This window comes from Pyxicephalus adspersus, chromosome 8, assembly GCF_032062135.1.
Source record: "Pyxicephalus adspersus chromosome 8, UCB_Pads_2.0, whole genome shotgun sequence".
Lineage (NCBI taxonomy): Eukaryota > Metazoa > Chordata > Amphibia > Anura > Pyxicephalidae > Pyxicephalus > Pyxicephalus adspersus.
In genome coordinates this window covers 68,200,868-68,226,525 of record NC_092865.1, presented here as the reverse complement: position 1 = coordinate 68,226,525, position 25,658 = coordinate 68,200,868, and the positions used below count along the sequence as shown (strand labels likewise).

Below are 25,658 nucleotides of genomic sequence, written 5' to 3'. Positions count from 1 at the left end.
GGATCTTGTTTCCAGCGACAGAAAACTTTTATCCTGTTACTGCTAATATTATGCAACAGAGGCAGACTGTAACGCTATAAAATATATGTTTCAGCTACAAAATCCCTCACTTCATTAGAGACTGGTACAAGCCAGTCCGAGCAAGGCTTTACTGGTAACGCCTGTATAATGTGGCTTTTAGAAAGGGAAGTATATAAAATGTTTTGGATCCAATAAATATCAGGTTCTATCTATTTATAAGCTGGAAAAATAACAGGTACTTCATAATACCCCATGACACTTTTCGAAATTACACAACCCTGAAAAAAAAAAAAGTTTCTACAGGCTATACATTTATATTTTGAATACACATTACATTTGAAATCCTCAAAGAACATATTCATTTTCTTCCAGCTCTGCCCTCTGCGCAAATCCTGTACCCCCTAACTGTAAAGATTTAATTCACCCTCCTCCTGCTGCTCTAACGTTTTAAAGACTCTATTCACCCTCCTCTTATGGTGATTCCTATTTCTGGAAAACCTTTTACTTGGCAACAAACAATATTTGGCTTAAGGGATAACTGTAAGCATCCAATGGGAGTGATTTGAATCGGAGACAATTGACCCTGGTACCGTATTAATAGTGGTGCCCCATAAGCCATTCCACCCTTGGATGCAAGTCACTAAGAGAAATACGGAGGAAAAGGTAGGTATCCACAATGTTTTACTTTCTTTTCTATAAATATAGAACTACAAAAAGATTTCAGGTTTAAGAACAGAAAATGTACAGACAATTAGACTCTGAAGGAATATTTTATTAGAGACAGCAAAAAGAATAATTGGATTTATTAAAGCCAGGTGCTCGTGGGTTTAGCTCCCCAACTTAACCATTTCACAGGAAATTACTACTTTTCTTTAAATTGCAGAGCTTCCTTAGAGATTACTTTCCTAAAATGCAAAGAATCAGATCTTCAGAATTATTGGCTGCAGTGGTAGAAATAAGCACAACTGAAAAAAAGTAATTCAAACTAATAAACTTAATAACTTATACCACCATACTTTAACTGTAGTTGATCATGAAGGTAATTGGTTTAAGAAGAGCAGGCCCCCAAAGAAAAAAGGGGAAGAGATGGAGGGATTGATTTAATAAAGCTCTCTAAGACTGAAGAGGATACACTTTCATCAGTGAAGCTGGGTGATCCAGCAAACCTGGAATGGATCTGGTCCAGAATTATAAACATTTGCTAAAAAATAGCACATGACTTTTAGGAAATCCATTCCAGGTTTGGATCACCAGATCACCGGATCACCCAGCTTCACTGATGAACGTGTATCCTCTCCAGCTTTGGAGAGCTTTAATAAATCAAGACCAAAGACTTTAGCAGCTTGAATAAAGGTATAGTTATAACTATAGCTATAAACTATAGCTTTATTATATCAGGCCCATTGTATGTATGTATGATGTAGTGTAAAAATAAAAACATACCCTTTTTTATTCTATCTAAAAAAAATCAGGAATGTTATCTCACGCAATTAATGCATGTTACATTAAGGCAAACAATTCAAATAAATGGGCTGTCAACACAATGCACTGTACAAAGTCTATAGTCATATCACTAGCGGTCCCTCCAATCTAATGTCCCTAACATTGTCATGAATCTTTAATATAGTCTAAGGTCAAGTTTGGGGAGAAGCCAATTAACCTAACTGCATGTTTTTGGAATGTGGGATGAAAACAGAGCACCCAGATGAAACCCACGCAAACCCCATGCAGATAATGTCCCGGCCGAGATTTAAACCTGGGACCTAGTGCTGCAAAGACCTAGTGCTGCAAAGGCTAGAGTGCTAACCACTGAGCCACCGTGCTGCCCTACAACATGCTACAAAATGCACTGGACCCTTTTTGAGAAGGCAGTTCTCCAGAAGATGGAAGGAGCAGGCAATACATAGGAAGCAAACCGAGAGAGAGTAGTTTTACCAACAGCAATAGAGTTCAGGATCAGGAATGGAAGTAAGTGAGTCTAAAGCTGCGTACACACTTGCAATTTTTGTCATTGGAAAGGATCTTTCACGATCCTTTCCAACGACAAGGGACTACACGATGCATGAACGATGCTGTACATACAGCACCGTTCTTGCTCTATGGAGAGGGGAGGGGGAGAGCGACGGAGCGGCAACCTGCTGCGCGCTCTCCCCTTCCCTTTTATTAGGATCGGTTGTCGTCCATCGTCCATGGATCCGGCAGGACGGTCGTTCGGACGATGGACGACACCGACTGTACACACGGCAGATTTCAGCCCGATAATTGGCCGATGCCGATTATCGGGCGATAAAAATCTGACGTGTGTACGTAGCTTAAGACAAGGGAAAGATCTAGGAGACAGGAAGATAAAAGTTCCCTTGTGACTTTGCTCTGAGGAGGTTTTTGGCCACTTTTGTAAGAGCTGTTTCATTGGAATGGGCAGGTTGAAAGCCAGACCCCGAAGTGGTATGAGTAGGGAACTGGTGTTCAAATAGTCAGTCTTTTGTTGACAAAGTGCTCAGGAAGTTTGGAGGTACAAGTAGTCCCCGGGTTACATACGAGATAGGGACTGTAGGTTTCATCTTAAGTTGAAGTTGTATGTAAGTCAGAACAGGTACATTACTTTAATAAATGCATATAGGACAGATGTTTGTCTCAACATAATATTAGGCAGCATGGTGTCAGTTACTGTAGAAAATCCTTACTGTAAGTTATTAACAAACAAAGCAAAAAAAAAAAACTTTATGGAACCTAGACATTTATTAACATCTGGAGCAAGCTTTGATATGCAAAAAGGTCATTAAAGAGTTACAAGTGTTTGCAGAAGAGCTCAGTCTCAGCTGTGTTTAGCAAAAGTTTTGTTCTGCAAGTCATGCAAACCACCCCCCTCCCCCCAATAAGACCCCGCCCTGCACAAGAACGATCGGGAAAGCCCGTCCGTATATATGAGTGGTCCGTATGTGGGATGTCCTTAACTCGGGGACTACCTGTATATGGGAGAAGGGAGAATGGATGGTAGCTGGAAAGTAGGGAATGCTGCATATTAAAATTGCTCATTGCAACACATTGGGCCTTATTTATTTCTGCACGATTGTGGAAGAAAGACTATCACGGGGGAACCTGGGTGATCCAGTGAAAATGGAATAGATGTCTTAAAAATCATTGGCAAATGTTTTCAACCTTGAACCTAATCCATTCCAGGTTTGCAGGATTACCCAATTTTCCCCATGATAGTCTATCCTCCCATGGACAGCATTAATAAATTGTGTAACATTGTGGCTCAAAGTTATGGTGTCAGCAAACCCTAAACCACACCTACATTTTCCCTTGTCCATATCACCATATGCAGATTTGTTAAAACTTGAAATATCCCCAATAAAGTGAGATTGGCACTTTTGTAAGTATGACAGTTTAATGAAATGAAGAAAGCCATCAGCAGTTTATGTTTATATGATACTCTGTTAATATACTTTTTTTCCCTTATAACTAAAATATGTGTCATGTTTTAGGAACTACAAGAATTTCAAGAATATCCCAACTTTTTCTCTACTACTATGGGACATCACCTGGTAGCCGTTGTGTTCTTCTATGTTCTATCCCCAGTGAAAGGTGACTTCTTGATTGGAGGGCTAAGGGACATTCAGGTCAGTTTCTTGCTTACCTACAGCCGCTTAATAATAGCAATAAGTTGTACCTTTGGCAAAAAAAAAAAATATAGTTAGGTTTGTTTGCAAATGTATTACCTAGTCAAGTATTTATTGCTGTTTGTATCCCTGGGCTATTGACCCTTTCTATTTATCTGAGTTTCTTGTGTCCAAATTCAAAAATTGTGGCTTTTTATACAGGAACAATATTAAAGGGTAAATCTTCCAATGGAAACCTCCATTCTGATCACAGCTATCTTAATGGGGAATTTCCCTCTATTGGGAGAGATTCCTTCCCATTTCTTCAGTATAGAATATAAAAAAAAAGTATGAGGCACTAACAGAAAAAAAAGTACAAACCTAACAGGTTTTTATATTCCAAAACTTAAAAAGTAAGTAATTATCTGGTGCCAATAGTCCAATGTTCATAAAGTGATCCTGTCAGTGGAATAAAAGTTCCAAACTAATGTAACATGCAATGATGGAGTGTTCAATAAAATCTTTGCCCTCATTTAAAGGTATCAGTGATACTGTTTTTCAGTAAAATTAGGGTAACACATATTCTACGGCTTTTTGACACTTCCGCCTATGTCAGATAGCGGGTTTCCTATTGGACACTCCGACCAGTGGCTCCAACAAGAGGCCACTACATGGCATTATAGTGATGTAGGAGGCCCCATGTGCCACCATATGGGAGAAACCACAGAGCAGAGCATGTTCAATGTATGCCTGTAAATATTGGATAGCAGTAGTGCCACTAACTCCACAACAGATATTTTACACTGCCCAGTGTAAAGCTCAGTATTCAACATCTTCTTTTGAAGGTATTGTTTTCAGATAAGAGACAGGGTTGCTTTGAGAACAATGGAACACTGACACCTAAATGCTCAAATAATAAAACACTGACTCTTAAAGTCCCATTAAAGTTCCATTTGAAGCTTGAATGGAAAACAATACACTATGTACAACAAAGCTTATATGTAGAACTTTTGTTTCTCTTCTTCTAATCAGCTTGTGATAGTGTTGCCATCATCCGGTCAGTGGAAATTGTTTCGCTGCAAATCATTCTTGTGTTTTGTACTTACTTTAATAAGTAATTATGAAATGTATTCATTATTATGTGTTTTATTTAAAAAAAAATAACATATTAACATAATAAAATGAATGTATATATACCATTATCGTTATAGTGGTGGCACCTTATTGCTAATATAACTAAATCCTCATTTATTTGTTTCACATATGCTGCTGATCCTAGACAATGCGGCCAAAACTGGGAGGATTTATTTCAGTAATGGAGGCGATACTGCCAATTCAAAAGGTGATAGGCCAGACTACGAGATGATTGGCAAGTTAAAGGCCAAGGGAATCATCAGTGACTATACTACTACTATAGTCCCTACCATTTTATTTAAAGTAAAAATTATAAGTTTAGGTACGCTTTAACCCCCCCGACGGTATTCCTGTGTGTTGCTTGGGGCGAAATTTCTTTACAGAAAATGGTAAGTTTGGAATTGAATTGAGGAATTACCTGGTCCTCATAAGCCCGCAGTATCCACCAGCATGTAGGTCTGCTTGGTGATGCCTGGCCGGCATTGCATCCCTTTGGCGATGCCCGGCATCTGCATCCCCTAGCCTCACATCCCAGCATGTGAGCGTTGGAGACCTGAGGCTAGGGGATGCAGATGCCGGCCAGGTATGCAAGGTGTGTGCGGGCAGCGTGGGGGGGAGAGGCGGTACCGGTAGAAAATATAAAATTAGAAGAATTTTTACATATAAAATGTACCGATTTGACATGTAAAAATGCTCAAATAATCATACTGCCAGGGAGTGTAATGAAAGGCCAAATTTCTACTTTATTAGCGTGTTTTTTTGGGTAAAAGATAAATAAAAGAGCAGACAAAGTAGAAAAGTAGGAAAAAGGACATTAGAAAAGGATGTATTTCCAGTCTATCCCAGGGGATACCTCCAATGGATTGAATTACTGTAATGAAACATGGTTTCTGTTTATAGTTTTACTAACTAACTTTGCATTAACCATAATCCAACCTATTGCCTGATTTCTTATGATTAACTGTTTTAGGTATTTGTTAGTTATTTTTTTATTAGAGGAAATCACATTTTGTAAGATTACTATGAGCGCTTTAACTGTCATACCATAATTACGCTAAAGTGGTCATCAGCAGCTCAATTACTTAAATACAGTAGGGGACATTCAGCCAAAAAAAGTACCAGTACACTGCCCCACATACATTTTTCTACTTCTAAAAGCAGAAAAGTGGAGAGATTAGGATTTAGCCAGTTTTAATGTTAGTAGACATCACCTTAGGTTCTAACTCTTCCGCCATTTATCCAAAACTGGACCGGGAATGCCTGGAATGGCTTATCACTGATAGCATGTGGCTTAACCTGCCAGATGCCACATATGTAATAAATATCACCTTTGGTTGGGTTAAACCTTTAGGTTTCTAATGATTACCCTTTGTAAAAAATCTGTTGTGTTATTGTTGTTGGTGCACTTCAAATGCAAAGTGGATTCTGGAGTTTTAAAAAATCATGTCTGTGTTTCCCCACAGAAAAGAAGCATTGATACGGTAAGGACCTCAAATACTTGTTAAAAGTTGAATTTAATGTTTTATTTTTTTAACATAAAACTAACAAAACAGAATTTAGGTAGTTATGTTGTCCTAATATACAGTTGGAAGATTCTTATCTGCTAACTGTTGTCTCTTCCTACCTATGCCAATATTTCATGTCACAGTGGGCAAAAATTAATAGTTTAATGACAAAACAATAATTAAATGGCAAAAACTATTAATACAGTACTTCTATGGCAGATATTTATGCAACATGCCTAAACTGAGGTCAAGTTATAGACATTCTAATATTGACTTACTTATCTTAAAAAGCAGTGCATGAGCATTACAACAATTACTCACTGACCTTTGTAGCTGCAAGCATTGTGGAGTAAACTCAACATTTACCTAATAAACACTTTGAAAGACATTTATCAATTCTGTTACACAGCAAACCCATACTAAAAAAAAAGCAATGACACAGACTTAAATAAAATTTAATAAAATAATTTGGCAGCTTTATACAAAAAATTCATCCCTCTGCCCCAAATTGACTCGCTTAATTGTATCGTTACATCATTAACTTTGCATAGACTTCTCAGACAGGCTGAGTCTAATTCCCATCTGATTTTGAGGATCATTTCCCTGATATGTGCCCCTATCTACTAATATTTTTCAAGAGTTATTTATTTTGCTTCCCCAGCAGGAATTAGGTTGCCTGAAAGCCTCCCAAACATCAAAGTAAAAAAGTAGTTAGTTGCCCAGTAATAGGGGGAAAGGCTGAAATACCATTTACCTGCTAGAGGTTATATTTTGAGTTTTGAGGATACATTACTCCATAGCGACTATAGCAACACAGGTCAGTGAAAGCTATTTTAAAGCCCAGCATTAGCACCCCCTCATCAGAACTATATTCCCACAGATGTTGTCCTATGTAGACTCACTTGCTCACCAATCCAGCACAATATTAACATGCAGCATCTTTCCACCAAACTTCCCGTGAGACCATGGTTCTGCCACTACTTTATCCTAATAGACAAATGCTGTACAGCAAGGTACCACATCATTGCATGCAGCACTATAGATCTGCCCTCTGCCAGAAGAAAATATTAAAAATGAGGGCCTTGAGGAAAAGCAATGACATGCAAATTATGCCATGAAGAAAACCAATATAACTACAGAAAAACACTCAGGGGTTTAACAGATATTCTTTAGGGATTATCTGCAGAGCTTAAAGTGCTGCAACAACTTAAACATCAGCTAAAACCTGCTCCATCATTCCTTGGTTGTTGTAGAGGAACAGTTGCACTTACATATATCAAGCTTTGTACAGGTTGACAATCAAAAATCCCTCAACCTCCGGACCTGAGGTGCGTCAGATTTTCAAAAATTTTGGATTTTTTAAAAGTATTACCTATTTCCACACACAGGCCAGCCTTCCTCTCGCAGCACCCTCGGACATCTAGCACAGTTCCAGGGAGTAAGCAGCAGGGACGTCTCAGCGTGTATTTAGTGTATCAAGCCAGACCTAACAGCTGTTTCTGCAGAACAGCGCCACCAAAACATAAGTGGCTAAACAGTGTAATTCAGTCCCTGAATTGAAAATGCAATCCAAAATTCATGCCGGGAAAATGAAGGAACAAGATTATCGATGGCTGGGTTTTCGATTTGTCAACCTGTACTACATTTCATGCTTAAATTTTAAAGTATGTTCTCAGCACAGAACGTTGACATGTATATTCTTTAAAAAAAATTGTATCCTATATAACTGTTTTTTCTATTCAGAAAGTGGATGGTATAGAAGTCTACAACATAAGCATCATTAGTAAGGTCACATCTCGTTTTGCCCATAATGTGATCACAAGCAGGGCTGTTAATCATGCTAACAGATCCCAAGAAGCCTTCTTTGATGTGGATCTGCCAAAAACTGCTTTCATAACCAATTTCACCATGTAAGTTTTTCCTGGAATATACAGGTATGAACTCTTAGCACATGTATACATTAGTTTTTATATGTATATGTAGCCACCTTGAGATAGATAGATAGATAGATAGATAGATAGATAGATAGATAGATAGATAGATAGATAGATCTGCAGCACATGAAAGCACTTCTTTAGGTGTACATACAAGGAGAGCCTTAGAAGCATATATTTTTTCAGTGAATTAGAAAAAAATAGAGAAAGAGAAAATGATACCTCACAGGCTTAGTTAAATAAATTCTTTCTCTCCCACTGACTCTGTATAGAAGCATGTGTGCTGTGTCTGCACAAACCTCAAAATAACTGCACTAAGTGGAAAATGGAGGCTTCTGTTGCTGACCTCCACCTGAACCTGCTGGATGTTTGGCCACCACTGATGTCTATTCTATACTGACCTGAAAATTGCAGCAAATAAAGTCAGAGAGTATACTATACATGCTTGATTCAGGATAGTTAATAACAAAGTGTTGAAGCAACTGGATCAGCAAAAAAGGCAAGCAACTAGCATTCAAGAATGAAATCAGCAATTGCAACATCCTTTGACATTTCATTTAAAACAATCTGACAAACTTTTCAACTTGGATTGCCATGTATACTAGGTAGCAATCATAAATTACTGATGATCTTCATTTCTGATTGCCAATTGTTCTTTTATATATATATATATATATATATATATATATATATATATATATATATATATAATGGTATTTACACCCAGAATGAATAATTGTAATAGTCTCATGTGAAAGTCTAGCTTACGTACAATGATCCCCACTGACTGCTGTGCTGTCCTACAGAAGTGGCCACTAGGGATGATCGGCAAACCGATTTTGCGAACCCATCGAAAGTTCCAGGAAATCAGTACAGAACGATTTACAGGGTTACATTCATTCATGCAGCCCTGGGAATCTTGTGTGCGATCCCCAGCACTAGAGGTTAAATGGGGACAAGCCTTCCCATTCAAAACCTCTAGTGCTCTCTGATTGGCTGAGGAAAGGAAAATCTGTTTTCTTTACTCAGCCAATCAGGGAGGACTAGAGGTTTTGAATGGGGGGACTTGTCCCTATTTAACCTCTAGTGTCGGGAATCGCACACTGAGCTGATCAATGAATGCAGCGGTGGCTGCATTCATTGATCAGCACAGCCCACAATTTTTTTCTAAACATTTTTTTAAGTAAAATTCTATCTTGTTGGCGAATTTACAATGGCCGTTCTAGCTTACAATTTCGGTTAGCGAGAATGGCGGAATTCGCTGGGAGATCGAGTTTTAAAAACTTGCTCACTCATCCCTAGTGACCACAGCTCATCCTTATCACCCCCCGCCCATAGTAACTGAACAGCTCCTATTTATTCTATTCTATTCTGTAACTGTAATCCTACCCAGCAACATTAATATAAAGTGTGTACATGTCCTAACAAATGCTATCAAATGCCTGGAAAAAAAGCTTTTTCTTTTTTATTAAGGAAAATTGATGGAGTAGAGTATCCTGGAGTAATTAAGGAAAAAGAAGTTGCAAAGAAACAGTATGAAACTGCCGTTTCTAGAGGACAGACAGCAGGACTTGTCAGGTACATGCTTTTGCAAATACATGAAAATATTTAAGACAATCATGAAGGGCATACAAATATATTTATACTGCATACACAGAACTCAAGCACTACTACCTGCTTTGATGGTATAGGAACATAGGCATCCTTTCATTGGTAAACAAAACTGTGTTTTTGTGTGGTTGTTACTGTGCTGATTTTTTTGTAATCATACAAAATTACTTTGTTATTACCGCTATTGATTTAGGTGTACACTGCGGCTGTACAACAGAGTTTGATATAGTGGAGTACATGCAATGCTTCAAGGGAGCAAGTACTTGTATCCAGTGCAACATTGACTAGTGTGTCCCCCCACAACAAACCCCCCAAAACTCAATCTTTATTTTTCCTTTTTTCTTCTTCTTTTTTTTACCATCTTTTTCTTTTTTTTTAGGTCACAGAGACCTTAAAGATCTTTTACTCTAATTGACCTGCCCATGTTTTTTTTTTGTGAGTGATTAGCGTCAAATGCACTCCCTCCATAGAGGTAATCCAGATTCCAGATAAGGTTTAAAGCGTACCTAAACACTTTAAGGTAAAAATTCTGTTATTTTTTTTTAAATATATAAAGGGTGCAGCACCACCCCCTAATTCTCAGCTGCCTAGGCGGCCAGGAATGAATGGGAGCATAAAAAGCCTCCCAGGATACCTACATCAGGCATCCTGGGAGGCTCTTGGGCATGCGCAGAAGGAGCCTTTTTGCCAAAGAAACATTTGCCATTCTCACACCTGCGCAGTGAGATCGGCAATTTTTTTTTATCCTAAGTCACCCCATCTCGTGCCTGGGTTGGGTGACGTAGGATGAAGTACCCAAAAAAGAAGACCAAGATGGCGGCGCACAGACCCCCGGCTCCGGAACGACGCGGGACCCGATGCCGGACACCGGAGTGATCGGACTGGAGTGATCAGACTGCCCTGCGGGACTGAAGGTCAGTGTGTTTTTGGGTTTTTTTTTGGAGTTTTGAGTTACGTAGTTCCTCTTTAAGGCCACTCTGCTAACTTTATTCATGCCAAAACATCAACAAAATATCCACTGTTTTACCTTGCAGGGGATTGGTGTCATCACAGTCTACTGGAAAATAACATAACTTTCAGTCACCACCTCTCCCTTTCGCTGTCTCTCTCTTTCTCTCGCTGATGATCTTTTCACAGCTATAGGTCCTGCAGACTTCCCAAACTCACAGGATTTTCACAGCCTTCCTTCTTAGGCCTCAACCTTCTCAGTCTCCTGATCTCAGGCTCCAACTCCACCAATGGACCTGGTTTATTAAAGCTCTAAGGTTAGAGGGAATAAACTTTCATCATTGAAGCTGGGTGATTCAGCAAACCTGTAATAGATTTGGTCCAGGATTCTAAATATTCGGTAGCAAATAACAAGTGACTGAAGAAATCTATTCCAGGTTTGCTGAATCCCCTAGCTTCACTGATAAACTTGTATCCCCTTCATCCCTGGAGAGCTTTAAAAATTTAGGTCTAATGTCTCAAAAACACACTCCCTTTTATTGTTGGCCTTGAACTGAATAGACTATTTAGCCCACCCATTCCTTCCAAAACACTCCGGGCCTGGATCCCAAATTTCCCAGACTTCCAATCTGCAGCACGACAATCACTTTCTGCCCTTCCCAGGCCCTTTAATCCTCTAAGGTGAAACTGAACAAAACCCTTCAAAATATCCTCTGAATTTGGCCTCACATTTCTCACTATGCTACACAACCAACATTTACCCCTAGAAATGTACAGACTTTAGACCACCAGCCATTGTATCAAATCCTTGGACATTCTTGTCAATGCTTAGAGCTCAATATTTACCAATTGTGGGAGCCCTGATCTAAACCAAATCTAAGTGCTAGTTTCATATGTTAACATCATCACAACATTCCAGTAATAAACATACTACATTCTAATACCTAATAATGTCCTATTTTGCCCAGATTTTGTTTTACCAATATTCCAATTAACATTTTCCTGTCCTACTGTACTTACTTATCAGTCTCGTACCTATGATATGACAAAGTTACATGTTTTTCTGTACTAATCTTTGATGTTTTGCAGAGCCTCATCTGGCAGGAAGACAGAAAAATTTACTGTGTCAGTCAATGTGGCAGCAAAAAGTAAAGTTACTTTTGAATTGGTATATGAGGAAATGTTAAAACGCCACCTTGGAAAATATGAGATGTTCATTAAAGTCCAACCGAAAACACTTGTTAAAAACTTTCAGGTTGTCTACAGTTTATTAACTTTTTTTGACAATAAATAGTGATAACTTATATTTTCACTGCAAATATGTAAATGAATTGTTGAAAAAAAGCACAAATGAATGTTCCCCATGTAATGTTCCAAATGCACAAATGAATAAACAAATGAATGAATGAATGGAAGATTCCATGCATTTGGTAAAATCCTAAAAATCAGAGACACATTTTAGAAAGATCACCTAATGGTATATTCACCTTATGATATGAGATCCTTGTATCATGGAACAAAGTAAACATTCAAGAAATCCTTAAAAAATTATATTAACATAATTGGATATTAATATTTAGGAACTTCTTAACTAGACTCTAAATTAAATTCATAATGATTAGAAGTAGTTTTTATTTCTTTAAATATATTTCAACACAGCAATGAAAACTCTGCATTGTGAATTACCAGAATTTCTAATATTTATTTATACACTTCATTTTATTATTGTTTTATCAACCCCCTGCCCCAGAGTTATGTCATTATGACATAACCCTCCCCCCCCCAGAGACACAGCCCGCCCACTTCCCTGAGCCTGGGAACTGTACCGGGGACATGGTCCACGGCTCTGGCCAGTGCATCCCCCCAGCGGGGTCCTTCTCCTGACCCTGCTCGGGGAAGTGGGCGGGCTGTGTCCCTGGGGGGGTTATGTCATAATGACATAACTATGGGGCAGTGACATCCCGGACCGAAAACGTTGGCGACCACTGCTCTATTATGTTATGCAAGCAACTTTGTTTTATATGCATTTTTAAAAATGTTGAGGCATGTACCGGGTGCTATTTTTTGGCCAGTTATGTAAAGTTTAAGAACCTTTTTTATCTGTAGTCTTAGTCATATGCACTCATTTTAGCTAGTTAAAAGCTTCAATTTTCTCATAGATTTTTACAACCTTTTACCGGGAATAAGGGAGAGGATTAAGTATAGTCTTGAATCTCGAATATTGGAGATTGAACTAAGTATTTCATTGTAAGTTATGATGGATTGTTTGGAGGAAGTATATTCTGAAGTATCATTATTGATAAACAAAATATATGTACATATATGAAAGTTACATAGTAAATCAGGTAGAAAAAAGACATGAGTCCATCAAGTTCAACCACTAGGGAAATAAACATATCCCAGATATATAACCTTATGAACATAGCTAATCCAGAGTAAGGCAAAGAAAAAAAAACCCTGGTACAATTTGCTCGAACAGGGGACAAACAATTCCTTCTTGATTCCATGAGGCAATTGGATGTTCCCTGGGTCAACAGTCTCTGTTATCTTTTAAGTTATTATTGGCTTTAAACAACTATGGGTAATGTGAGAAAAGTTGCTATTTTTCATATAGTATCATATAATTAATGATGTTCTCTTCTTACCCTGTTTTAGATTATTGTAGATATATATGAACCACAAGGCATTAGCTTTTTAGATGCCAAGGCATCATTTATAACGAATGATCTGCAGCCAGCTATCAAAAAATCCTTTGCTGGAGAAAAGGTACAAAAGCAACATTATTTGTATATAAATTAAATTGGGTATTGTCTTGTACTCACCAGAAATGATTATATCTCCTCTCCATTATTTAAACCTCCTAAAACGCTTCTTTGTTATAATTTCATGCTGCTGTATAGAACTGAAAAACTGTTGCTGAGCAGTGCAGGATAAAAAATTGGGAGGCATCCTACGGGAACAATAGTTAAAAGATACCCGGCAACAGCATTTAATCTTTAGCTTTAACGTGAACCTGTGCTTTGCCCAAAGAGGTTAATTTTATCAGCTCCACATTTCCAAGTACCACATACTGCCCTGTTTGGCTGTTGCTGGGTTGAACTAGGGGTTTAAATATAGGAAACATAACATCAGCTCTACTGAATAAGTTAACATTTATATAAAACTTAGATACATGGTTCTACATCAGTGTAGCAACCAGTTATACGACCACAAATAACACTAACAAGAGCACGTTTAAAAAACAGTAATATTTAACAAGGACCCTTAAAAGCAACAACAGTTTTTATATTTTAGGGTTAAAACGAAAGAAAAACACCTTTTTTAAATATAAAAATGTATATATTGTCACACTTACCTCTTCTTCGCTAAAATGCAGGTGCCTCTCTCCTGCGCATACGTGTAGTTCTGACTTTGGATGTGCCTGCTCTCCCAAGTTTTATCAGTTTTGCCCATCCCGCCGGCCAATCTGGAAACAGCCTAGTTGAACCAAAACGTATTGGTCATTTTTTATAAGCTCTTTTTAGTGCTATTGGTGGCAGTATCACCATCATAGTGATGCAATAGTAAGACCAGTTTTATTTACGTAATTTACGTAGCCTAAGGACATTTTTTGAGGGGAGGTGATTAACCTAACCGCATGTTTTTTGGGATGTAGGAGGAAACCCATACGAACACAAGGAGAACATGCAAACTAATTTCAGATAGTCTCCTGGCCGGGATTTGAATCTGTGACCTAGTGCTGCAAAGGCAAGGGTCTTAACCACTGAGCCAACCATGCTGCTGTTTTGCTCAACTATACTTAGAAGGTTGTGGGATTTTCACTACGGTCCCTGTGAAAATGCTAGCCTTTATCTTCAATACCTGTTGTATTACTGAACTAGAACAAGGTGCCACCAGTAAAATAATTTCTGATTTGTATACTTGACCTAAGTTATTCTTAGCTCCTCTCCAAATCACCTGCATAAAGTTAGCAGCTTTTCAAAATGTTGTCCATTGGGACACTGCAAAATGTCTGCCCCACACCGAATTCCGCATTATTTTGTAACATGTTTTATTAGACTCATCCAAAATAAACAGCTTTATGTACTAAAATGATTCAACAAGTAATGCATGTCCAAATTTTTTTTTGGTGAACAGGGAAACAGAAGTAATGAACAAAGATTTGGTAGTTCATAAAGAATAAATATAGTTAAATATGTTTATATGTTTGAATCTATAGGATGGCATACATTATAAAAGGGGAAAATGTCCATTAGTTCTGGTTTTAATACATCCTATTTTGTGTTACAGGGTCAGGTCTCCTTTACACCCACATTAAACCAACAGCGCACCTGTGCTGATTGTACAACTACATTACTGGATGGAGATTTTACCGTGACATATGATGTAACCAGAGAATCCCCAGGAAGCATACAGGTGATAAGCTCTATTCTGAATAGTCTCTGCAGAAATAAGTAAAATGGAAGAAAGTATGAATCTGCACATTTTAGTTAGAATGTACACATCAGTGATTTATTTTCCTTAAAAAAGGCTAATTTATTAACATTTTTGGGAGAACCCATTCCATCTTTAGTAATGACTGAAAAGGAAACCTGCCGCCTCCTGGGATACAAAAGTCACTTAACCCCGATGGCTGTGGGCTGCTCGTTCTGCACATGCCTGAGATTGGGGATGCTTCATAAGGGGCTTTCTTAAAATGTATAAAAAAGTTTTTTATAAAAAAAGAATTTATTGAATAACACAATGTTTAGTGTGCTTTAAGGTAAAGAGGGAAATCTACCTGTATGTACTGGATTATTAGTGTTTTCTTGATGTGCTTAAGTTAAACATTTACAGACACAATTTAAACTTTTTCCTTTATTCATTTTTAGGTTGTGAATGGATATTTTGTTCATTTTTTTGCTCCCAAACTTGGTGGAGTTCCTAAAAATGTTATGTATATCATAGATATAAGCAGCTCAATGTCGGGTCAAAAACTGTATCAGGTAAAATAAATAAAAATATATAATTGGTAATGTTGATGATACAGTTGTTATTTACTGATAGTATTGTGTTTCTATGTTCAGACAAAAGAAGCCCTCCTTCAAATTTTGGATGACACAGCAGAACATGACCACTTCAATTTTATATTGTTTAGTAGCCAAGCTTCAGTGTGGCGTGACAAATTGGTGAAAGCAACTCCTGAAAACCTAAAGGCAGCCAGGGAATTTGTCAGAAATATTAATGTTGGAGGATGTAAGTAACGAAAAGCTTAAAGCAAAAACTATTGTGCTGCCTTATAATTAAATATAAACGTCAGGCAGTGACAAAATGATTTAATGTAATATTCATTATTAGTTTTTTATTCATTAATTCATTTTTTAAAATGTTTTGGATACCCCCAAGGGTTACCCTTAATACAACTTGCAGTAAATTTTGAATCCTTATGACATTGATATGTGCATATTGTTTGCTTGATTTACTAAAACATATGTTTCACATGTTTGGTCTATGTTTACATGGATATATGCATACTGTTTGCTTGATTCACAGTTACTTCATTACATAGTAGGTCAGGTTGAAAAAAAACTCTTCTCCCTTATTTCCTCTCTCTCCATTTAGGCTCAAACTCTATGCTTATTCCTCATTGTCATCCTCCCTTTACCTGTCGCTCATCCCTGCTATTTATAGTGCTTCAGAGCTCCAACCTGATCTTTACAACTTTTTTGTGTTCTTTTATGCTTATATCTTCTTTATCTTATATCTTCTTTTGCTTCTTTTGCTTGGATCCACAATATAGGAACCTAATCATTTTAACATATTAGAGTACCCAAACAGAGTAAACATAAATTAAATAATTTAGCATCATGAGTATATATCCACAACTAGCCATAAACTAATCAAACCATGTTACAGGTAAAGAACATGTGTAACCAAATATTTTTTTCCTGTTTAATATTTAAATGAATTTGAGTGTACCTGAAATTTAAGTTGTAGCACAAATGTAATGATTTCAAAATGACATATATGGTTTACTCACTGATTTTACAATTTACAGGTAGTTGCTTCGTGAATGCCATGTTGCATTTGTAGTTATTATCGATTGCTGCTTTACATTGGTGCAATGTTTTTACTTATTCTAGTTACAAATATAAATGACCCCTTGCTGCTAGCAGTCTCGCTCCTGGATAAGGCACACCAGCTAAAGCAAGTTGAAGAGAGAAGTGTGTCTTTAATGGTATTACTGACAGATGGTCAAGCTAATGCAGGTAAATTAATTCTGATTACTTTGCCTTATTTTATTTTTTTTTGTATCTTCAGTTTTTGTACTTTTGTTTAATTCTGTATAATAAAAGTAGAGGTATACAGACCATCAAACTTGGCTCCCTAAAATATATACAATCATCTCTTTTCCATTCTGAATACACTCACCTAAGTTATGTCAACAATCTATATTCTTTCAAACAGTCAATAAACTATAATCTCCCAGAAAAGCTGTATCAGTAGAAAAACAGTATGAATATTATTGTCTTTCCATCTGCATTGCTAAATACAAATGGAGTAAAGAGGAATTGTCCCCAAAGTCACTTGGATGTGCAGTCCTCTTAGTAATGTTTAAACCAATATGTCACTAAACCAGAATTATGTCCCGTTTAAGGTGAATCAAACCCAACAAAAATTCAGGAAAATGCAAAAAATGCAATCAAAGGAAGATACACCCTATACTGTCTTGGCTTTGGCATTGGTGTTGATTATCTTTTTCTGGAGAAATTGGCACTGGAAAATTCTGGTATTGCCCGTCGCATATATGAGGATTCTGATGCAACCTTGCAGATGCAGGTAAATGCTTGTGTTAACTAATAGGTGTATCCTAATTCCCAATAAATTATTCTTATGCAGGTATATTAACAGAACATAATTCTTTATTATCCTGCATCATAGTATAAGAGTGATGTAGATTTCTGGTCTGTGCATTAGAAGTGTGTTGTGCATTGTGTGTATTGTGCAAAGCGTTTTACTTTTGGGACATAGGCACCATTTTTTACTTATACCTTCCCTTCTTTGTCACTACTTACTTTCTCAATATCAGCTCTATCATGGTGTTCTTCGATGGTTCTACTATACATTAATTTATTTACCGTTTTTTTCTCATATACATATCTGTTCTGACCAGAGCTCCCTCATGACTCTTGTACCCAGTACCACTCATCTATATCTTGTCTTCCCCATCATTATTTTTTTCTCAACTCTGTTCTACAACACAAACCTTCCAGACTACTCTCCAGCACATCACTGATTTGCACAACTCGGCTCAAAATTTCTCTTTCCCAATATCCTTTGCCTGCACATAGCTTTACCCTACCACAATGTCTTTCGGGTGCCCTGTAGTGCTGCACATGCTCTTCAATACAGTCCATCCCACTGCTGAGAAATCTACCCAAACTTGCACATAGCCCTTCGTTCCATACCACACCCAAACCCAATCTTGTTCTTTACACTACTATCCAACTGCCCTGCACACTGCACACTGCTTTCCAATATAGCTTAGCTTCTTTATATTTCTGCATTGCAATAGTAACCTCCAGCAAACTGTACTCCACACATGTGCAATACCTTGCCTCTGAATCCTGTTCATCATAGCCACCTTGGACCTAAAACACTCTCACCTGACCTGAGAGTTCTCCACTAATTTGCTTGCGCTCCATGCTGCTCCTGAATACAGTCCTTTGCGCTACACCACTCCACAAAATAGCCCAAACCAGCCTACATACCACCATAAACCATACCTACATGCCACCCCAAACCAGCCTACATACAAAGATATTGAAAATGTTGGCAAAAGAAATGCAGCTAGTCCCTGAGTTAAGAAAATCTGAATGACTCCTAGGTACGGGGATTCCCTGCTCCCTTGTGTGCAGGATGGAGGCTTGTTAGGGGGAGGGAGAAGGTTTGCAGAATAAATATTTTGCTAAACACAGCTAAGGTTGTGGGTGACCTTAAGAACTGAGCTGATCTGTAGCATCTTGTAACTCTTTAATGACCAAGACAAACTCTGCACTTGTTTTTTTGCATATCAAAGCACAGCTTTCTCCAGAAGTTAATGAATGTGTAGGCTCATAAAGTTTTGTTTTTTTGCTTTGTTTTTGAATAACTCACAGTGAGGATTTTATATAGTAACTGACACCGCACTGCCTAATTATATGTTGAGACAAACATCTGTCCTAATTGCATTTATTAAATATTGAACCTGTTCCGACTTACATACAAATTCAACTTAAGAACAAACCTACAGTTCCTATCTAGTATGTAACCCGGGGACTTCCTGTATATGGATACAAATACCTGGTCATCTCCAAATACATTGGATACAGGTCATAATTAAGCACACAGTTATGCCTCTAGTTACAAGTTTTTAGCCATTGTATTGGCTATAATAAAAAGACCAGCAAAAGCATCAATTAAGCATCATTGCATGACACTGAATAAAAATAATTTTTCTAGAATTGCTAAGTGTATAAGAATATAATATTAATGGAATTCAGATCCTTAAGCATGTTATTGTATCTTAATAATAAATGGATTTTATCTATGTTCAGCTGGATTAAATGAGTAAAGTTTAGTTGTGTTAACAGAAATTACACTAAAATAAATTTATGTTTATTTCAGGGATTCTATAATGAAATTGCAAACCCAACTTTGGTGGACATTAACATGCAATATCCTGAGAATATTACATCTAACATCACTCAGAATACCTTCAAACACTACTTTGATGGCAGTGAAATAGTTGTTGCTGGACTTATAACTGATAACAGCTTGGACTCATTTATTGCTAATGTTAAGGCAGAAGGAGTGAGTATTTTACATTTGCCAAAATGCCTATCTTTCCATGTGTATGAGGTACATTTTGAACATGTTAATAATTAGGGTTAAGCAGCAGAAGTACTATATATGCATTAAAAGCATAGGGTTTATTTATAAATATGCTGTGTAATAATGTGTGTGAGTGTCATTTTGTGCTGTCATTTATACACCAATGCAAATTAAATTAAGAGGATTTCGCTGTTTCTGCATAAATGCAATGCAATGGGTAGTTACTTCAAAATAAAATGTATTTTTATCAAAACATTTATTTCAGAGGGGAAAAAGGGGGAATGATTTGCCACTTCAGCCTGTTTATTTTATTGTTTATTCTGTGTTTACATTTTATAGTGTTTTATACTTTTGAGTTGGTTATGATAACCAGAAGATGGCACTGTGTCCTCATATAAAGTTCGTAACAAACTCAAAACGTCTCAGACAGCAAGAGTTTGATTTACTGTTGGATTTGAAGGAATGCATAACTGTCTAAAGTCAGGCTAATAGTGTAACAGTGTAAACAAATTAAACATATAAATAATGAGTATGATGCCACCCCTTGTGCCTAGGAGTGGGTATTTTACACTGCTGGCATGGAGTATTCTTGGGCAAGTTATAAGAATCTTTTAAAAAAAAATTACGACTTTTTTAGCCTATACTGAAGGAAAATGTTAACACAAGTTGCATTTTGCAAGACAACTGGCAGATTTTATTGTGACCATAGTTTCGCAAACTGATCATTATATACTCAGTGCTTAAAATCTCAATAGGACCTTCAGTATATTTGCTTATTTTTTGCTTTATCAGGCAAACAAAACACTGAGCTATAGTGAGAATGTTCAACTTAAAGATAAGAACAGTGTGAGCAAACAGAACGAGTACATATTTGGTGACTTCACTGAAAGACTTTGGGCTTACCTCACCATACAGCAACTTCTGGAGAAACGGTATGTGAATATCTGATCTCACTATAAATAAAAGAATCATACACCCATAATGAAGTGGTATACTTCCTATTCTTTTATTCTCTCTATGCGTACGCTCTCTCATCTCATTGCAACTTCTTTACATATATGATAGATTGGCCCCTTCTTGTCCTTGACATGGTTCCATGGGGTAGGTGCTATATGCCCTTTCTGGGTATAGCATAGTTTTAATGTATATTTGTTGTCCTTGACATTTTCTATATTGGGTTAATCAATTTCTAGGTGTGTTTCTCTTTGTTCATTGTAACTGGTATATATAAATCTTTGCTCTAAAAAAACAAATTACATTAAAAAGAAATCATATATCATATGGCCAGTAGTTCTATCAGACTTTGCCAGCTCATTCACATACCTAAATCTATGGGTATTTATAAGGAATTGGCCCCCATTTGCAGCTATACCAGCCTCCACATTATCTATTTGTATATTTATATGTGGCTCTTCTGAGTAGTTGCTGATCTGTCTGCTGTATCTTGTTAATACTTTGCACAATGCTATCAAAAGCATTAAATACATTTTGATAAGCCAACTTTTTTAGTTAAAGGCCAAATACAGTGGCATGACTGGAAGTGAGACATAGGGCCTGATTTGTTAAAGTTCTCCAAAGCTAGAGAGGATACACTTTCATCAGTGAAGCTGGGTGATATCACCCAGCTTCAATGGAGTATCCTCTCCAGCCTTGGAGAGCTTTATTAAATCAGGCTCTTTGGTCTGAAGGTACTTTTAGTGTATTTTACAATGATATGCTTTGCAACAGGCAGTCATCCTCAGCAATTTCTACATTTTTCCCCATAATCCCTTTGATTTAAAATATTTTTTTTGTTCACCACTTCAGAATAGTATACAAGCAAAGATTTTCAGCACATTCTGGAAATGTCACATGATCCAATTTAATATATGCTAATATTTGTACTGGTGATGTTATCTTAACTAGAGCTCTGCTGTAATACTTTTTGGGTGTAACCCAAGCCTACTTCTTACATTATTGTGCATGAAATTTGATATATATTGCTAAGCAGTGTGATATTCAGTGTTGCTCAATACTTATATAAACTTTTTCAATCACAGGGTGTATGCTGATTCAACAGAAAAAGAACAACTGAAAGCTCGAGCTCTGGAGCTGTCCCTTAAATTCAAATTTGTGACACCCCTAACATCAATGGTGGTAACCAAGCCTGAAAAGAAAGATGAAAAGGAGCAGACTATAGTTGCTGATAAATTTGTGGAAGGTAATATGATCTGTGTTCTAGAACAGTAGAAAGGGTAACTCCACTTAGGGCAGCCATGTCCAAAGTGTGGCCCGGGGGCCAATTGCGGCCCATATTCGGATTTCCACCAGCCCGCAGCCTCTGTCTTAAAATCAATAATTTGCAGCGGGCCAGCACTGTTGACCACAGTATAAAATACACGCATACAAAAAAGTTGTTTTATATTTCATTAGAGTTGATTAACCGCCTTGCAATTATCGGCCCGCTACTTGGCGGGCATAATCGGCATGACAAGATTCCCCATGTGTGCACAGAAAATCCCCTACGCCATTATACTGGGCGGGTTCTGTGCGGGAACCGCATGAAACACCTCCACTCTGATTCCAAGATAGTGCTGTGCACAAAGCGCGCAGTGACAGCAGACTCCGTGCACAGGGACACCCTCATGTCACCCTGGTGGGCGTGTGCTGTGCGGGACCCGAGCAGATCACATCCACACTAACCCTGCTTAGTGGTCGGCCCCCACACATTTTCACCTCACCAAATCTGGCCCTCTTTGCAAAAAATTTGAACACCCCTGGCTTAGGGTGTAAATATGGGCCAAATGTCAATATGAAGGGAAGTCCATTTGTCGGTGGGAGGTGTAAGGAGGTGTTATCATACCTAACAATATATGGTCTTTGGCTTTAACACTTTGACTTGAGTTAAATTTGATATTGTAATCCACAACTACGGAAAACAAAGTATATTGGGCACAAAAATAAAAAAATGCCACTTCATCCACAATAAGCGGTCACAATAAGTAAGAAAGTAAGGGAAATTCTCCCTAGCAGAAGCCAAGAAAAATAGCTTAAGTTACATTTTAAGTATAAGGTATTTTACTAAAATATGAAAAATGTTAGAGAAGTTCACTGGGTATTGTCCACAGTTTTTTTTATATATTTAGTAATGTTAAAGGCAGTGTTAATATTATTGTTCTCATACATCTAACCTGTTTCTTTTTCTTTCTAAAACTTCCATCATCCTCAATTTGCCAGGACAATGTAAGTATCCTTTAAAAAACAGCATTTTTTTTGTTTGACATAGATAGGTTACTAAATCGGACACTAATGCACTCTAGATGAAAAAATAGCATTTTCCACAAAGCCCTGTATACCAAGTAATATTTTTTTTTCATTCAGTTCCATAGGCTTTCTCCATGCAGGGGTATAGGTTTTAGCCATGCATATGTGAGTTCATTACCTAATGTAATACCGTGTTTCCCCGATGATAAGGCATCCCCATCAAATAAGCCACCCCCCCGATTTTTGCTCTAAACATTAAAATAAGCCACCCCCCGCAAATAAGACACCCACCGATACCTGCGCCTGCCCGAATCACCCATTCCGGTGGTACGGTGGGTAACTGTGTGCCTCTGTGTGACTCTTCGGTGCTAGCTGCAGTGCAGAGCGAAACTGAAAGTGACTTCAAAGGCCCGCACACGCGCCCGCGACTCCGCGCCAGGAAGGACAAGCAAGCTGCTGATCCCTGCACGAAGTGGAGTCTGTTACCCGGCCGTAGAACTCAAAAAAAGTGAGTCAGTAAACAGAAGGGGACGATAAATGGCACAGAGTGATCAGAAGGGGACAATGAATGGCACAGAGTAATCAGAAGGGGACAATGAATGGCACATGAGTGATCAGAAGGGGACAATGAATGGCACATGAGTGATCAGAAGGGGACAATGAATGGCACATGAGTGATCAGAAGGGGACAATGAATGGCACAGAGTGATCAGAAGGGGACAATGAATGGCACAGAGTAATCAGAAGGGGACAATCAATGGCACATGAGTGATCAGAAGGGGACAATGAATGGCTCATGAGTGATCAGAAGGGGACGATGAATGGAACAGGGTGATCAGAAAGGGACAGTCAATGGCACATGAGTGATCAGAAGGGGACAATGAATGGCACATGAGTGATCAGAAGGGGACAATGAATGGCACAGAGTGATCAGAAGGGGAAAAAAATATAAGACAGTGCCTTATCATCGGGGAAACAGGGTACCATTGTTGGTGAAAGACTACCCTTCTGCTATAGCCTATAGAAAAGTGCCCAGACACTCCCAGATTTTTGGTGCAATGACATCCTACTTTATGCAATTTAGGGTGCTAAAGATTGACAGCTTTACAATCTGTACTAAAATCCCCATCTTCCATTTTTTATCTTATCCTTTATAGCACAAACTGTTTATGCTGCTCAACCAGCTCCAGGTAAGTATATTTTTCCATTATTTCTGTTACTGGGTATTTTTAATTTATTTTAGAAACATTTTTTATGCTTTATCCTTAATTTTTTTATTATTACAATATAATACTGTACACTGATATAGTATATGTAAAATAAATTGCTGTAGCAAACAAAATCCACAACATCTAATGAAAACCATATATACACAATCCCTGGACTAAATATTCAGCCTCAAGGAATGAAATCTAGTATGTGAAAAAATCATACATAAATTGCTGTAGCAATATAAAGGTTAATCATTTATACGTATTGCCTGGACTAAAAGCTGATAGCTTGGCTATATAGTTCAGAGTAAATATTTTCCTCCATGTAGTTTTGGCTTGCAGAGTTAGACCTTTCCTATTCAGGTGGCGGGATCTAGACTCTTTCTTCTATATCATGCCAAGACCACTAAAAATATATCTTTCTTTTCATAGTGCAAAATGTTTATGCTGCTCCACTAGTTCCAGGTAAAGCCATTTTTTATTGCTCCTAATTTATATTTTAAAGTGTGTCATGGAAAGCTTTGTAGTTTATAATGATGGCTCAGTTATATCAGACTTTGTATACAAATTCACTGTGCTGGATTTGGAATTCTCATTCATATTTTTCATTTTGAGTTATATCCAGGGGTAGGAGGCTACAAAATAATAGAACCTTCTGTTTTCATGCATTGGCTTCTTTATTATGTGGAGATTACAAAATAAGAATTTCTTTCAAGCATGTTTTATGCCATCTAAGTGGTGGTAAATTTACTTGGTATAGGGGAAAAACAGGTAGAAAACTTTGACTTGAGTATAAATCTAGGGTACAAAATGTCATCACTGCTAATATTCAAAACAATAATCAATAGAAATGTCAATAAAAGTAATGTAAATAAATACACCCAAGGCCAATGGTGTGTGTTTTTTTTTCAATATTTTTTATTTTTGAGTTCGCTATGATCGATCATGGGCTCTTAAAGTATTATAGTTATGAAAAAAAAAATACCCCTTACTTTTACTTTCGTAGAGCCCCCGATCCTTAAAGAGCTGTCCATGATCCCACACTGTCCTGAAATCCTCCTTTGTTCAGGCACAGAGGAAGCATGGATGGTGCCACCTTCTTCCTTCTTCTTATATGTCCCCTAATCTTACACTGCACCCCCAGTCTTGCTGTATCCTGCTCTGTGGGATACGTCTTTTGTCTCCAGTCTTCCAGACTCCAGATAAAGGAAACCATGCCCTAAGTCCCATTTCCAGGGACTCTCCAAGCTTTTTATAATTCAGCCTTTTGACATCTGATATATCTCTGCTGTGGCATATTTTCAGGCTACTACACCCAATTTACCTGCGTCTATACATACCCCTGAGAAAGCCATAAAGCGAAACGCGTTGGGTTAAAAAAACATTTCATGCCTATATCTCAACTCCAATAATCTATGGTCAGCTCTATTTTGTCTAGACCTATTACCCCAATCCCATGCTGTTTTAAAATGGGCACAGGGAACACTTTTATATATTTCAACTTGTTGATTTATATCATTTGTGATTTGTAAATACACATATTAATATTTAGCCAAAACCCCTGTTCTTCCTATTTTCTTTTGTTTACACTATTTT

General features: G+C 37.6%; 1 protein-coding gene across 1 annotated transcript in view; it reads left to right on the top strand.

Moving 5' to 3' along the window:
• Positions 1–508: 508 nt before the first annotated feature.
• LOC140337484 (inter-alpha-trypsin inhibitor heavy chain H3-like) overlaps positions 509–25,658 on the top strand; it is a 35,126-nt gene continuing 9,976 nt past the window's right edge. The window contains exons 1-17 of the mRNA XM_072421234.1: positions 509–684; positions 3,510–3,644; positions 6,221–6,238; positions 8,006–8,172; positions 9,670–9,774; positions 11,845–12,010; positions 13,411–13,521; positions 15,046–15,171; positions 15,627–15,740; positions 15,822–15,990; positions 16,878–17,003; positions 17,393–17,574; positions 19,402–19,587; positions 20,401–20,540; positions 21,648–21,820; positions 24,009–24,041; positions 24,495–24,527. Of these exons, the coding sequence (XP_072277335.1) occupies positions 652–684; positions 3,510–3,644; positions 6,221–6,238; positions 8,006–8,172; positions 9,670–9,774; positions 11,845–12,010; positions 13,411–13,521; positions 15,046–15,171; positions 15,627–15,740; positions 15,822–15,990; positions 16,878–17,003; positions 17,393–17,574; positions 19,402–19,587; positions 20,401–20,540; positions 21,648–21,820; positions 24,009–24,041; positions 24,495–24,527 (2,017 nt within the window). The 5' untranslated portion in view covers positions 509–651. The remainder of the gene's footprint in view (positions 685–3,509; positions 3,645–6,220; positions 6,239–8,005; positions 8,173–9,669; positions 9,775–11,844; positions 12,011–13,410; positions 13,522–15,045; positions 15,172–15,626; positions 15,741–15,821; positions 15,991–16,877; positions 17,004–17,392; positions 17,575–19,401; positions 19,588–20,400; positions 20,541–21,647; positions 21,821–24,008; positions 24,042–24,494; positions 24,528–25,658) is intronic.